General features: G+C 46.7%; 1 protein-coding gene across 1 annotated transcript in view; it reads left to right on the top strand.

The window, feature by feature from the left end:
- The window catches only part of LOC119171588 (ATP-binding cassette sub-family G member 1), a 57,842-nt gene that overhangs the window by 24,452 nt on the left and 19,028 nt on the right, over nt 1-14,362 (top strand). The window contains exons 4-6 of the mRNA XM_075892415.1: nt 3,742-3,928; nt 7,970-8,115; nt 12,884-13,007. Of these exons, the coding sequence (XP_075748530.1) occupies nt 3,742-3,928; nt 7,970-8,115; nt 12,884-13,007 (457 nt within the window). The remainder of the gene's footprint in view (nt 1-3,741; nt 3,929-7,969; nt 8,116-12,883; nt 13,008-14,362) is intronic.

Genomic DNA, 14,362 nt, shown 5'->3' with positions numbered 1-14,362 from the left:
CTTTAATCCCCTCACCCCTTCTCCCAGGGCAGGGTAGCAAACCGGACGTGCGTCTGATTGACCTCCCTGCCTTTCATTTCTTTCTTCCTCCTCCTCCCCCCTCCTCCTCCTCCTCCGCCACAGCACGACATTTCACTTTATCGGTGGCGCTTGCGTCTCTCGTTACTTTTCTTTTGCGTCCGTGTCGGCACGCTTTGACTCCTTCTGCGACGTGAAATCACGTTGCGCGTAAAATCACGTTTTCACTATGGTGCCCACCAAGCAACGAGACGAATTGGGAACACCACCTGTCCTTTTTGACGGCTCTCCGCATGCCCCCTGGGCTCGACCGAAGAGAAGCCACCCTTCTTCATCGCTTATCGCTAGGAGTGGCCTTTACAAAATCTTATTCCTTTTTCATAGGAATGGCCGACAACGCTCTCTGCGATGCCTGTCATTGCGAAGAGATTCCACACCACATCCTGTGCGACTGTCTGTTGTACGACATCCAGAGACAGCCACTGGCGTCCGTTCTTGCACGCATCGACAACAGCCAAGTATCTGTAAACGCTATTCTGTCAAGCGCCCGAGAGAAGACATTGCAACAGAAGGCGACAAAAGCTCTGTTGAAATTGCTACGCGACACCATGGACTTGAACAGGCGGCTGTAACAGCAATGTCACACACCACGAAAGACAAGACTGGACTTTGACTGAGTGTGCGCGCGTGTGCTGCTTAATGGGCTGTGTTTACCTCCCCTTTCTCCTCTCTATCTTTCATCCCCCCCCCATTTCCCTCCCATGCGCAGGGTGGCAAACCGGCTACCTATAGGCTGGTTAACCTCCTTGCCGTTCTTTTCCTTCTATATTCCTTCCGTTTGCGACGTAATATTAACAACGAACTCGACTCTAAGCGCTGTGTACATCGCATCGCGTGAACATGCACTGTGCTCTGTCTGAAGGAACGTTTAAGCGCGCGTTTCCTCTCGTTGCACTTCGAGAGAGAAAAAACTTGTTTCGCCACGCGTCTTGCCAGTTGCGAAGTGGATTTCGCGTCACTTCCGCAAACTTTTGTCCCACCCGCTTTTGTCCCGAAATCGCGGACTCCTTTTCGCTCGGCGAGTCGGTTGGCGCATCTCCATTGCGTTGCGCAAGCGGCGTGACCTCGACTCGCTCGCGTATCACCGCCTCCTCGAGTCCGGCTGCAGGTAGATGCACACCTGTCCACGTGCGAGGCGCCCACGACGGCCATGTTAATGTATACGCGTTCGCGCTTAATGAGAACCGGCGGGTGATCTTCGCCTACGTATTTGCTTCTTCGCCCGGGAGCCGTGACAAAGCATATCTGCGTGGGGAAGGAGGGGGGGGGGAGGACAATAACAACAAGAAAGAAGGCAGGGAAGTTGACCAGGCATATGCCCGGTTTGCTACACTACGCTGGGGGAATGGGAAGGGGGGCATAAAGATCAGAGAGAGAGAGGGGGGAAAGAGAAGAGAAACAGTGTGTCACGAAAAAATAGAGGGGAAAAAATACTCGGTTATATAGCACAAACGTTCGGCTATACTTTTTGATAGAGACTGAGATATGTCTCTAGTGGGGCATATCAGTATCCATGAGCATTAAATTTATATCGTATATCACAGGCGCTAGCCACGCATGTGGTCATGACTACTTACATGCTCTCATGATTCTGGTATCTTCGAGAATCCTACAGCATCGGTAGTGGCATTGTGTGCAGAGTAAAGAAAAGAAGCCAAATTTTAAGGATGTGTGGACGATGGATGAAAAACTTTTATTGGGGTCCTGAACGATTCCACCCCCGTTTTATAGGGACAGGATCGCGGGCCGCTCCCACGTAGGAACGGGGAGGCCCAGCCTCACCGCCGCATCGTGGGCCTTCTGGACAGCCTTGAGTTGTTGTATGAGAACCGGACTCGTGAGCATTAAATGAAAGGAGTTCTCAAAAAATTCTTCATTTTTTCTTTGTAAAGAGGGGCACATCCAGAGCATGTGGTTAAAATCACTGGGGTTGTGGCAGTCTGGACAATGTTCTGAAATATTAGAGTAATGGCTATAGGTTACGAGGCTAGGGTATGTTCCCGTAGGGCTCATTTTTTTTTCTTCATTACAAAAACGCCACCAAGTAAGAAAACGAGTGTTCTACGCTCGCCGCCATGGCTGCCATCGACGCGGACTAAAACTTACTTTCAGGTTTAAACACACATATACACGAATGAAATGGACCACCACCGCTTTAGCTCAATTGATAAAGCGCCAGACGCGTAATTAAGGTCGTAGCTTCGCTCCCTACCGGAGGCAAGTTGTCTTTTCGTCCACTTTATTTTCTGCACATATGCGTGGTGGTTTAAACTTCCCATATACACTTTCCAGCTGGAATTTTGAGCACAATAAAGAAGACATTCACGATACAGAGAAGACAGGACGGGCGATCTAGAGAACGCCTTGTTTTTTTGTTTTGTTTTTGCACTCAATGTTCCCGATAGCTGTCCACCATCTCGCCGAATTCGAACCTTTGTTAAACCTACACATGCCTTGTCATTATTGTCTGTTAGTTCAGATTAATAATGCATACAGTGACCCACCATGGTGGTCTAGTGGCTAAGTCACTCGGCTGCTGACTCGCAGGTCGCGGGATCGAATCCCGGTCGCGGATGCCGCATTTTCAATGCAGGCGAATTTGCTTGAGGCCCGTTTGCTTAAATTTGGGTGCACGTTAAAAAGCCCCAGATGGTTGAAATTTCTGGAACCCTTCATTACGGCGTCTCTCATAATCACACGGTGGCTTTGGGACGTTAAACCCCAACAATTGCTGTTAATAGCGTATATTGTGTGTCTCAAAAATATGTCTGGAAATCACGAAAATTAAGTGTATGGAATGTTTGCTCGGTACCTTCGTAATTACTTTCGCTTGGGTGGGATACATCCTAAGATGACTATGCACGTGAAGTGTGACAGTAATAAATGAATTGATTAACATATTAATCAGTGGCAACAGGTGGTTGGACCGAACGAGAGAATTGCTGTCCTTCCTGATAAGGGGTCGTTGCACGCTTTGAGGCTGAAAAATCGCACTCTTATGAGATCAAATAGTAGACGACCCGCACAACCATTGCACCGTCAGTAGAAGGTTGTTAGAAGGACCCTCACTCAATCCGGAAGTCTCTGAAGAGTACGACAATTACCCTCTTTCTGGTTTCAGTATCGGTTTCGCCGAAGAAAATCGTCAGATTTCATTACTCGTTAGTAATCACCAGTGGCTGCTTTTCTTAAGTCTAGAAACGGCAACACGCTCTTTGAAAAAAAGGGCTGCTCTTTGACCCAATCACCTGTCTCACATAACTTATATAAGTACCTAGTGTCGTACGCTATTCATCTCAATATTGATGCTACCACAGAAAAAAAAAAGCAATTATGAAGGCAGCGTAAAAAGATCTAATTTTTTTATTATTTTTGAGGACATTCGTACACTTTTCTTGAAACAAACTGTGCAGCTTATAAGTTTTAAATAAGTGCTTTTGCCAGTACTACTGAACAAAATTAGAGACATGACGGCGCAAAACGAGAGATGCGCGTGCAGAAGACGTCATTCAGACGTGGACAACAAAAGGCGGTTTCGTATGTATACTTACTCCAACATATCTCGCTTATAGAAAACTTACAACAGACTGGTACGATCACTGAATATGGTCATTCCTCCACCCCCCCCCCCCCCCCCCCCGTGTTCGACTGTTCTTCCTACAGCGACAAGGGCTACAAGGGCGAGGTCCAGATCAATGGCTACGTGCGCGAACAGGCGCTATTCAACAAGCAGAGCTGCTACGTCATGCAGGAGGACCGACTACTCCCTGCCCTCACCGTTTACGAGGCCATCTTCATGAGCGTCGAACTGCGCATGCCCAACATGGCACCAAAGGATAAAGCGAAGAAGGTGAGCCGGGCATTCTTACTGTCACGCTAGACGACGCACCCAGTGAAGCGAAATTGTACGCACAAGTTCGAGTTGGCCACGAAGTTAATCTGGCTGAGTTGTAGCTTTAGCTTGACGTTTAACTCTCACCTTTAGATGCGAATAGCGTACGTGAACGCAGACGGGCTCTTTTGAGCCACCGGCCAAGCTATCAAATAAAGTCTGATGTAATTAAGAGACAAAGAGAGATTTTAATGAGTATCAAAGTTTAGTATTATCCAATGCTTCAACGTGGTTCTCATTTAGCGGCATGCATGTGCTTGACTAAAATTAAAAGAAACCATCCACCCTGCTGACTTGCCATGGCACCTTGCATGGTATGTGCCGGTTGGTTCATACTTTCTCTTTCAAAGAGCCCCGCCCCGGTGGTCTAGTGGCTAAGGTACTCGGCTGCTGACCCGCAGGTCGCGGGTTCGATTCCCGGCTGCGGCGGCTGCATTTGCGATGGAGGCGGAAATGTTGTAGGCCCGTGTGCTCAGATTTGGGCGCACGTTAAAGAACCCCAGGTGGTCAAAATTTCCGGAGCCCTCCACTACGGCGTCTCTCATAATCATATAGTGGTTTTGGGACGTTAAACCCCACAAATCAATCATCAATCTTTCAAAGAGCAGCTCCGAAAACAGAAAGAAGAAAAGCAAAAGCGCTCGATCCGTGGGCGTTTGCCTCCATCAATTTGCCACTCAGGATATCAGGCTAGAAGCACTAACCTAAAAAAAAAAGGCAAGGAATAATAAGAAAGAAGAGTGCCACTTTATCCTAAAGTCCCTAAACTTACTCAATGAGGCGTGTAAAGGTCGGTTTCTGAGTTTAAGGCGCTGTAATCTTAGAATGGCGCCACACTGCCCAGTAAGAGAGGAAGAAGTTGTATTCCCCGACTTAGACGCAGCCAAGATCTCCTAGGTGACAAGACAAGACAAGACGCGGCCCTGGCTACAGTGCCATCCTGATCACATGAGCAGCGATGCTATCACAGTGTCTTCGACGCCTGGAATTAGTCCGTTTTTTTACATGCTGTTAAACGTTGTTAGGATGACGGCGCGATTACTTAAAAAGTGACGTAATAGTTACCGACAAATATACAATGCGTTAACTCCGCGCATACAAGCAGACGCTGCGAAAGCCTGTTTTAATATTAAAGTGGCATTTATCTTAAAGTGGGGCTGGTCACATGTCTTTATTGTTTCGTGCCATACGCGGCTTACCCAGATTAACATCATAGGGATGTTGTCGGGCTCTGCGTTACAAAAACGGGGCGCAGAAATTTAGCCAAACTTTGTATTTCATGCTTTAGCATTCGAGTGACGCGACCCCGTTCCAACGCCTTCACTGCAACACCGACTTACATTTTTATACAATTTTTCTTTATTGGTTGAACATGATACTTGATGACCATTAAAACAAAATTTGATTGATAATTCATAAAATAAAGTTTTTTCATTCCGTTCCATTCCATTGATAATTCATATGCATTGCTTAATGTTTTCACACAAACTGTAGTTAGTACTATATCTCATGAGCCGTTGAGTCCTTTAATAGTTTTATAAGCTAATACCTCAAGAGAAACTTTCTTTAGTGCAACACAGATAACTTAAGATATTTTCACATGTGATGTTATAACTTATGTAACGTGAACTTTTTAATTTGCACAAGTGCGCGTTCTCAGCGCGTCCAGGCACCGCTCATGCACCCGTACAGGCCCCAGAAACATAATAAGCTAGAGTGCTGAAGTTTAGTAGAATAATTCTTGAAAATACTATTGCATCACAAAGCACTATTGTTATTATTTCTCCTTGCGTTGTCCATTTAAGATGTTAATATAACGCCTGTATGTCTGAGGGCCACATGTTTTTTTTTTTTTCTTCTGGTGCTTGAGAATAACACCAAGGGTGGAATTTCTTGGTGCATTCAGCAAATCTACGTGAGTATGCCTTGAAATACTTGCCTGTTGGGTTCTGGTAGGAGCTTCGAGATCTCCGCTGCTGCTTTGGATGCTTCCACCTCACTGCAAGCCAAAAAGACATAATTAGTTGCAAGAAACGTGCGTGTTTCTGCTCTTAGTATATTTTTTATTGGTGTGTTCTAAGGCACTGCATGACGGACACTGAATTGAATGGAAAGTTGCCCCAGCATGTCTTTTACATTATGAGCAAAATAAATAATGACCGACACAGAGAGAAGAAGTGACATGCAAGCGCCATATTTTAGCATGAAAGGTGTTCTTGTATACTATTGCCAGAAACTAGCTGTCAACTATCAGCCAGTTTTACGAAACGTCCTTTTCCGTCATTGTAGCGGTACAGCGCTCAACTGCTGATCTGAGATGCAGCGGTCGCATTTTGATGTAGGTGACATGTTAAAGGCCCGTGCCCTGTTCGGTGTCGCTGCAGGCTAAGATGGTCGGAATTTTCGAAACCTTCCACTACAGTGTCTCCCGTAACCATATTGTGGTTTTGTGATGTTACACCGCATATATTAATAATTGATCGCGTTTAACGTCCCAGCACCACGATGTGACTATGAGAGAAGCCGTAGTGGAGGGCTGCGGAAAGTCCGTCCACCTAGGGTTATTAACGTGCACCTAAAATTAACCACACGGGCCTCAAACAACTTCGCCTCTATCGAAAATGTGGCTGGCGCGGCCGGGATTCGATCTCGCGACCTGCGGGTAAGCATCAGTCGAGTGCCGCAACCATTACACCACCGTGGAGGGGGGGGGGGGGGGAGGGGTGACGTTAAACCACCGATATTATTTTATCACAAAGCGTCTTTCATCCAACACTCATATACAGGCATTAATAAAAGCTTAACTGTATTGATCTCAAATATATATTCAGGCTTGAAGAAACTCACTCTACCGTGCAGATATAAAAACTTGGAATTTGTACAAATAAAACATCTGTGGTATGCTAGGTTTTCTGGGATCACCTGGAGCCTGTGCTTTGGAACGCTACTGGATGGCAGATAAGAAAATGTTATAAATCACACCGGAACTTCTAGTGCTTGCTGTAGTGTTCAGACTGATACTTCGAGCCTATTATTATTTTACGCATAAAGATGTCACTGGACAACATTTAGGATAAATCAAGGAGCAACCACTGAGCTTCGCAACACACTGCATTACACTGCTCTGCACAACACAGCCCTGCACATCACTGGCACGGCAACGTTGCACAAAGTACGTGACAGTCTTGCGAAAATTTCTAACTATTACGGTGCATACAAGATTAGTTATGTGCATAATGTAGCTATGTATTTTTATGTAAGTTATAATATTGGCTTTGTTGGTTTTTATTTCTCACATGCATCAAACTCCACCTTTGAATAAAGCCTCCCTACACCGTGGTTTGTATATAAAGATTTAACATTCCCACAATACACACTTCACTCAACGCATCAGTTCGACAACAACAGAGAGGAATTCGCAGCCCAGCTCTTTAACAATGTGCTTTTTTTACGTGCCTACTATATGACCACGAGTTGGGCAGCGAAATAACGTATAAATTGAGACACGATGATCAAGAGAAGGCATTTTTGGATTAAGGGGCCACATTGACCCTTAGTTTTCAGCGCTACGCAGGAAAAGGTTCACACACGGGAGCCAGATAACACCATGTGTGAGGATAGGCGTGCGCAGAGTTCCCAATAAAAAAAAAAAAGAGGGGGGGGGGGAGTGTTTATAGCGGCAACCCCCTTAAGCCTATGCAGGGGGCATATTTTGCGCCCTCCAGTTCTTATGTGACTGGGGGAACAGGGCGCCCATCCATGCCCCCTCCCAAGGGGGAGGAAGGCACCTATGTGTGTGAGGGTATAAGGAGATAAAGAGATTTTACTTCTTTTTTGCACTATCCAAAAAGGTTGGCTAAGTTGGCTACAGTCATTTCCGAAAACGTTTGATTGCATCTTGAGAAGAATTACACGGGTGGTTATAGTCGGCTACATCCGTTCTACGACTTTTTTTGATCAGACGCAAGTGACGTGCTTTTCCTCCCCTTTCCTTTGTAGGTTGAGCGATCGATTGAAGAGTGGGGCCTGGAGGTGTGCCGCAACACACGGACAGAAAACCTCTCCGGAGGCCAACGGAAGCGGCTGGCCATCGCTCAAGAGTTGGTCAACAACCCGCCTGTTCTCTTCCTCGACGAACCTACCAGGTAAGTGCCCCCCATATGGATGTGATACGCTTCTTACGGACAAGGGAAACTAGAGACACACATCTAAGAGTATATAGTTTTACACTTCTTGTATATATAGAGAGAAGTAACTTTATTAAAAAAGGGGGAAAAAGTCCGGCGAGATCTTCAGGCATCTGGGCGAGGTTTCGGCCACAAGCTCTTGAGCTTTGGCGGCTTCCTCGGCCCGCTGGACGGCCCACGTTTGGTCCTCGAGGGCACGGCTGAGCAGTGCACTCCCCCAGTGCGCTCGGTTCAAGGCTGCGTCCTCGTCCGGATCACCACCTCTGTCACACGTCCATAACATATATGGTTCAGGGTTGCCTTGACCTCGCAAAACACGTAGCGGGACGGATAAAGGTCTGGGTAACAAAGATTCAAGATCACCGGGTTCGGAAACGTTCTGGTCTGGAGTTGTGGCCACGTGACCGCCTGCTTCTTGTTGAGTGTTTATTGTGGCGGCAGAATTTTCCACCTGGCCAGTCTGTAATTATGTGTAATGCTGTAATCACCGTTCCATGCCCTAGCCGCACAGCCGCAACGCACGTGCCGGGACTCCTGCCGCACCTAAGCGGAGGGTAAAAAAAAATTGCCCGCAGCTTCCCTCGGGGAAACACTGAGGAGGATGCGGACCATATAATTGGTTAACGGGGTGTTAATGTGCGACTTACTTGGGTCGATGGCTAAATTGGTTAACGTGGTTGTGAAATGGGGTGTTAAATTGCGACTTACTTGGGTCGATGGCTAAATTGGTTAACGTGGTTGTAGGAGGGGGTGTTAAATGAGTGAACACGTACACACGTATGCGAAAGGGCGGCGCTGGTCGAAGGGACGTCGATCATTGTGTTTGTGGATTCGTTGGAATTCATTTCACCGCGACCTTGGACGTCGACGCGCCGTACAAACCAACCGACGAGCGGCAACTGAGCGAGCGAGCGCCGACCTTGAGCACGACGGCGCATGCACTGCCAGCTGTTGAATGTTCTCGAAGCGCGACGCCACATGCGCGGCCACTGGAGAATCAGGAGAATTGTAGATGTCGAACGCGGTGTGTAGAGGAGGAAGGGTGCACAGATGGTGGAGGAGTGAAGCGCGCGCGGTGTGTAGAGGAGGAAGGGATGCACAGATGGTGGAAGAGTGGGCGACGGCGCGACGGCGCATGCGCGCGCGTCAGCTGTCGAATGTTCGAGAAGCGGTGCGGACGGCGCACTACAAGGCGCGAGTATAAGATGCTCCGCATCTAAAAGCGTCGCCGATTCGCTAATCCCCCCCCCCCCCCCCGCTTGGGTGTGGTGGCAGGGTCCCGGCACGTGCGTTGCGGCTGTGCGGGTAGCGCGTGAACGGACCGAGCCGCCACCATCACAACCACCATCAGCCCTGCCACGACTTCGGGTGGGGAATAGGAGTGGGAGGATCGCCTCACTAGTTTTAAGTATATTCAGATTTTCAGATTCAGATTTTTTTATCGATACGAATAAAGAATGTTACATGCGTTTAGTATAAAAAAGCAGGTCCTAAAGTCGAAGACTGCATTGGGACCTCCTTAGCGCCGTTCCACGCTCTAGCCGCACAGCCGCAACGCACTTGCCGGGACGCCTCCCGCACGCAAGCGGGGGACAAACAGGCCAATTGGCGACGCTCTTTCACCCTCCGCTTGGGTGCGGCAGGTGTGCCGGCACGTGCGTTGCGGCTGTGCAGGTAGCGCGTGGAAAGTCCCGTCGCGTGGAGCCCTCGAGCCGCTTCGTTACCGGCGAGTGACGTGTACAATCAACAAATCTTTGTTGATTTATTTTTTATAATATGTTTTTGCCCTAACCCATTTTCTTCCGCGCAGGCGTAGCCTGCCGGTCATATTATTGACCGCTGCATGCTGCCGGGATTCGATCCCGCGATCTGCGGGCCAGCAGCTGAGTACTTTAACGACTAGACAACCACGGCGGGGCAAGACTAGAAGCTTGGTTGGACCCGATATTCAACGTAACACGTATATGGTCGCTCGCCGGTGCTACTGTGGGATGGCGCAAAAAGCAGTAGCTAGGAGTTGCATTTCCGCGGGGTTTTCGTTGGAAGCAGATTCGCCCTGGGACTCCTTTGTGATTTGGATAGTTCGTTCGACGGGCTAAGCACCATGTTCAATAGGAAGGCTTCCTGCGCAGGAACAGCTTTCTGATAGTATCCAAACGGCGTGACCCTATACTTTTGCTTCGAAGTTACATCACATTCAGTCACGTAATGCCTTCCTAAAGCATGCATGTCCATTGGGCGTATGTAAACAGTGACTATTTTCGATGACCCTTAAGCAAAATTTAAAAAAAAAGCTGATAATTTCGGGACTACAAAATTGACTTGAAATATAGAGATTAGGCAAGTTGAGTGCTTTGATGGTCACAGTAAAAGGAGCAGGAGGGGAACGTTGTTGGCTGCTGGCGGAGTAAAACTTAATTTGTACTTTACACACAGGGTCGTATACAATTATAGTGAACACCTTTTAGTATTCAAGAGTTCATAAGAGCAGGTGTCCGATACATAGCTATAAAAAATTATTACTGTGTTTATCGACGCAATGATTCGAGGTCACATCACTGAAATTTCTTTCGCGAAGTGAAACAAACATTCTATAGTGTATTTCGTTTCACCGCCCTGAATAATAAGGAGCTGTTCACCGAATATGCGGTCGGCTCCGCACATCGCACTTGTTCAAACTGGAATATTATGACATTGCGCGATCACAACTTTCCCGCTCCGATGCGACACTGTTATGCCGCCTTTGGTTGGGTGTTGCATTCACAAAGGTGTACTCCTTTCGCATTGGTATGGCAGACACTCCTACATGTGACTACTGCGGAGATGAAGAAACCATCGAACACGTCCTCTGCAGCTGCGCTTGCTACGACACACAGCGATGCCAGCTACGGATGGTTTTGAATCGACTTGACCCCGGACCATTTTGTGTGCAGAAGATACTAGGACCTTGGGCATCTGCCTCAGTTGCGCAGAAAGCAACTAAAGCACTGCTTCTTTACCTTAAGTCAACAAACCTGAGCGACCGCCTGTAGACTGTGTGTGCTCCCCGAGTGTGCTCGTGATTGTGTGTACCTTCTCATCTTTGTGCAACCTCTTTTCTCCCCTTTATCCCTTCCCCAGTGCAGGGTAGCAAACCGGATGTGCGTCTGGTTAACCTCCCTGCCTTTCCTTGTATCTTTATCTCTCTCTCTCTCTGCGCGATGTCATGGACGCATCTGACCGTATGACAGCCGCCCGCATGAAGGACTATAGCGCTGACCCCCCTTTTGTTCCTGCCCACAGGTTTGGTTTCCGCGGGCAGGAACCAAACCTGCGATTTTCGGATAACGCAATCGAATAACCTTATTCGTTCGAAGGTCGCAGGTTCGATTCCTGCCCAAGGCAAGTTATCTTTTCACCCACGTTTCTTTCTTCACATTCACATTACGATTTGGTGTAATAACCTCCCCTATAATTTCTTTCACATTATTTTCTGTTAGATGTCATATATATATATATATATATATATATATATATATATATATATATATATATATATATATTTATATATATATATATATATATATATATATATATATATATATATATATATATATATATATATATATATATATATATATATATATATATGAAAGGAAGCATACACAGACTGAAGGGGAGAAAGGGGAGAGAGATGAAGGGGGAAGTGGAGGGAAGAGTGGAAGGGGTGCGCCCGAGGGGAGTCCACCTTATATTCTTTTTTTTTCTTTTTTTTCTTCTTTCTTTCTTTTTTTCTGTCTTTTTTCTCTTTCCTTTCCCTCTGATTTGATATTGTATAAAGCTGAGCACCAACAAACTGTACCTTTAATCCTGATGAAGGCCAGACTCTAGGCCGAAACGTCGAAATAAACCACGTTGTGACCGCCCACGGAGGATCTACTGGACTATATATGCAACGCTACGGCCACTCAACCACCATGCCTGCCTATATATATATATATATATATATATATATATATATATATATATATATATATATATATATATATATATATATATATATATATATATATATATAATAAACATTTATTGAGCGTAGAGGTTGTTGCTAGTCAGGCAAAGCACCGGCCGCAGTTCACGAGCTCCAGCCTCTGCTGCACGCTCGATGCTGCTTCCTCTGCGCTGGAGTACTTCCTCTACTTTACGATGGCCCCGCGAAAAAAAAAAAGAGTCATCCTGGCGACTGCAAGTGCCATAGAACCATGGTACGGCTTGAGAACCTCGCGGTTACGCCGTCGCAAGTTTGACGGTGGCGTAAGAGACTCAATGAGGTAGTTTACTGGAGAAGTCTGTTCGAGAATACGATATGGTCCAGAGGCGGATTCAGCCACTCATTTTAGGAGGAGGGAGGGGGGGGGGGCGGTTGCTTAGAGTAACACTGAAAAGCGGGGCGTAGACATTGTTTTTTTTACTATGACAAAAACTCTCTCAGAGCATAAATACTGGTAATGTGTGCTCAAAGTAATCCCGCTCATTTGTCCTAATTAAGGATAGCAGATGATGCCAAGCACTAAAGAGAAAGGGGGGGGGGGGCTGCTGACAGGGTTTAGGAAGGGGGCTATCGCCCCTACCTCCCCCCTCGGGATCCACCACTGATATGGTCCATCGTAATTTTGGCAGGAGTTTGGAAGGGAGCCCAAATTTCTACGAGGCCGAATTTCAACCCTGGTATGTATTGATCACGCAGTGGCCTGGACAACGTGTCAAGTCTGATGTGCGTACAGATACTGAAGCGGCTGTCTTCCATGGGACACACTGTCATCTGTTCCATACACGCCCCGAGTGCCAAGATCTTTTCTTACTTCGACATGGTGAGAGCACCTGACAATCGTCGCAAGGCTTTATAGCGTGCAGTTGCATCTATTTGTTTCACTTGAATCACAGGTTGTTATAAGCTGTCAGGCTGATGTTGCTTCGAACAAACGTGCGTTTGCTATTTGACGTTACAGAGATACGCGCTTCGGGTTTCATGGTGGAATGCGTGTCGCCGAGATTGTCTGACATATGTCGAACATTTAAACGTAGGACAAAACTAACAGAAAGAAGAGGGGTAGATTTTTTTATGTACTTTATCAGCTACTCTTCTTTCGGTGTCCTTCCAAGATGTTGCCCCATTTCCCCGTGGAAATGTATCAAATGTCTGCATTTCGAATTGCTCAGCTTTATGTGATAACTTCTGTGGTCGGCCACAATAAGTGCACACACGGGAGGGGGAAGCATAAGCCACGGCCGAGCTAGACTGCACCTGCACGAGCACTCAGGTGCAGTCTAGCCCGGCCGTGCATAAGCACGCTTTCTTCATGACACACGACTTTTTATGTGGGCCATCATGCACCGCGGTGCAGTGAAAGTACAGTCTTTGTGAAAATAGTATTGTAAAAATAATCGATTAACGTGTATACGTCTAGATGTGGTATAAAACAAAGCTCCGAGAGTCTGAAGCTTAGAAAAAAATTGGCGCTTACTTTTTGCCGTGTGATTTTCGTACACTGATAGCGATTTGCAGGGCTCGGGCTACCGTACAAGCAAACAAAGTTCAATGAAATCTCAAAAGAATAGACATCAATTTATTCTGCTGAATTACGATCCAACATGCGCATGTTCCGTGAAGGAGCGATGCGTCATGGCTTGCGTTGTTTTTCTCGTTGACTATTACGAACGTATTTGCCATAATGTTTCGTATTGCCACAAACAGCCAAGTGACTTAGCAGAAGTAACTGTGAAACTCAACGGAAGAAACTGCGTTGAGCTAACGCTGCTAACAACTACAACAAAAAAGCACCGAGTATTTGAAGAGTATATGTGCCACATGACTACATGTAATCGTTATTTGGCTTGCTCGCGTTTCCTTTCTTGAAAAGCCAACTCTCGCCACTCCGCTATCAAGCATGCGATGTCATGCTGATGACGGACGCTCCGTTGGTTACTGGGAAGTGCCGGGGCCGTTTATAACGCAAGAAAAGTACACCGAGGTAAATTTCGATTGTAGACGTCGGAAGAAATACTTCCCAATTCTCGATTTTTTTTTTAAAGAGCGAAGCTCTTAAAGCTCGAGATCCGCAAAAACCTCTCCACGCATTTGCTAATCACGCACCCTTAACTACAGATACTGTATATGCTACCTTTTCTACGGATGGATGGATGGATGGATTGGTATGGGTATACC

The sequence above is a fragment of the Rhipicephalus microplus genome, chromosome 4 (genome assembly GCF_043290135.1).
Source record: "Rhipicephalus microplus isolate Deutch F79 chromosome 4, USDA_Rmic, whole genome shotgun sequence".
NCBI classification, from domain to species: Eukaryota; Metazoa; Arthropoda; class Arachnida; order Ixodida; family Ixodidae; genus Rhipicephalus; species Rhipicephalus microplus.
This window is presented reverse-complemented; position numbering and strand designations above follow the sequence as displayed.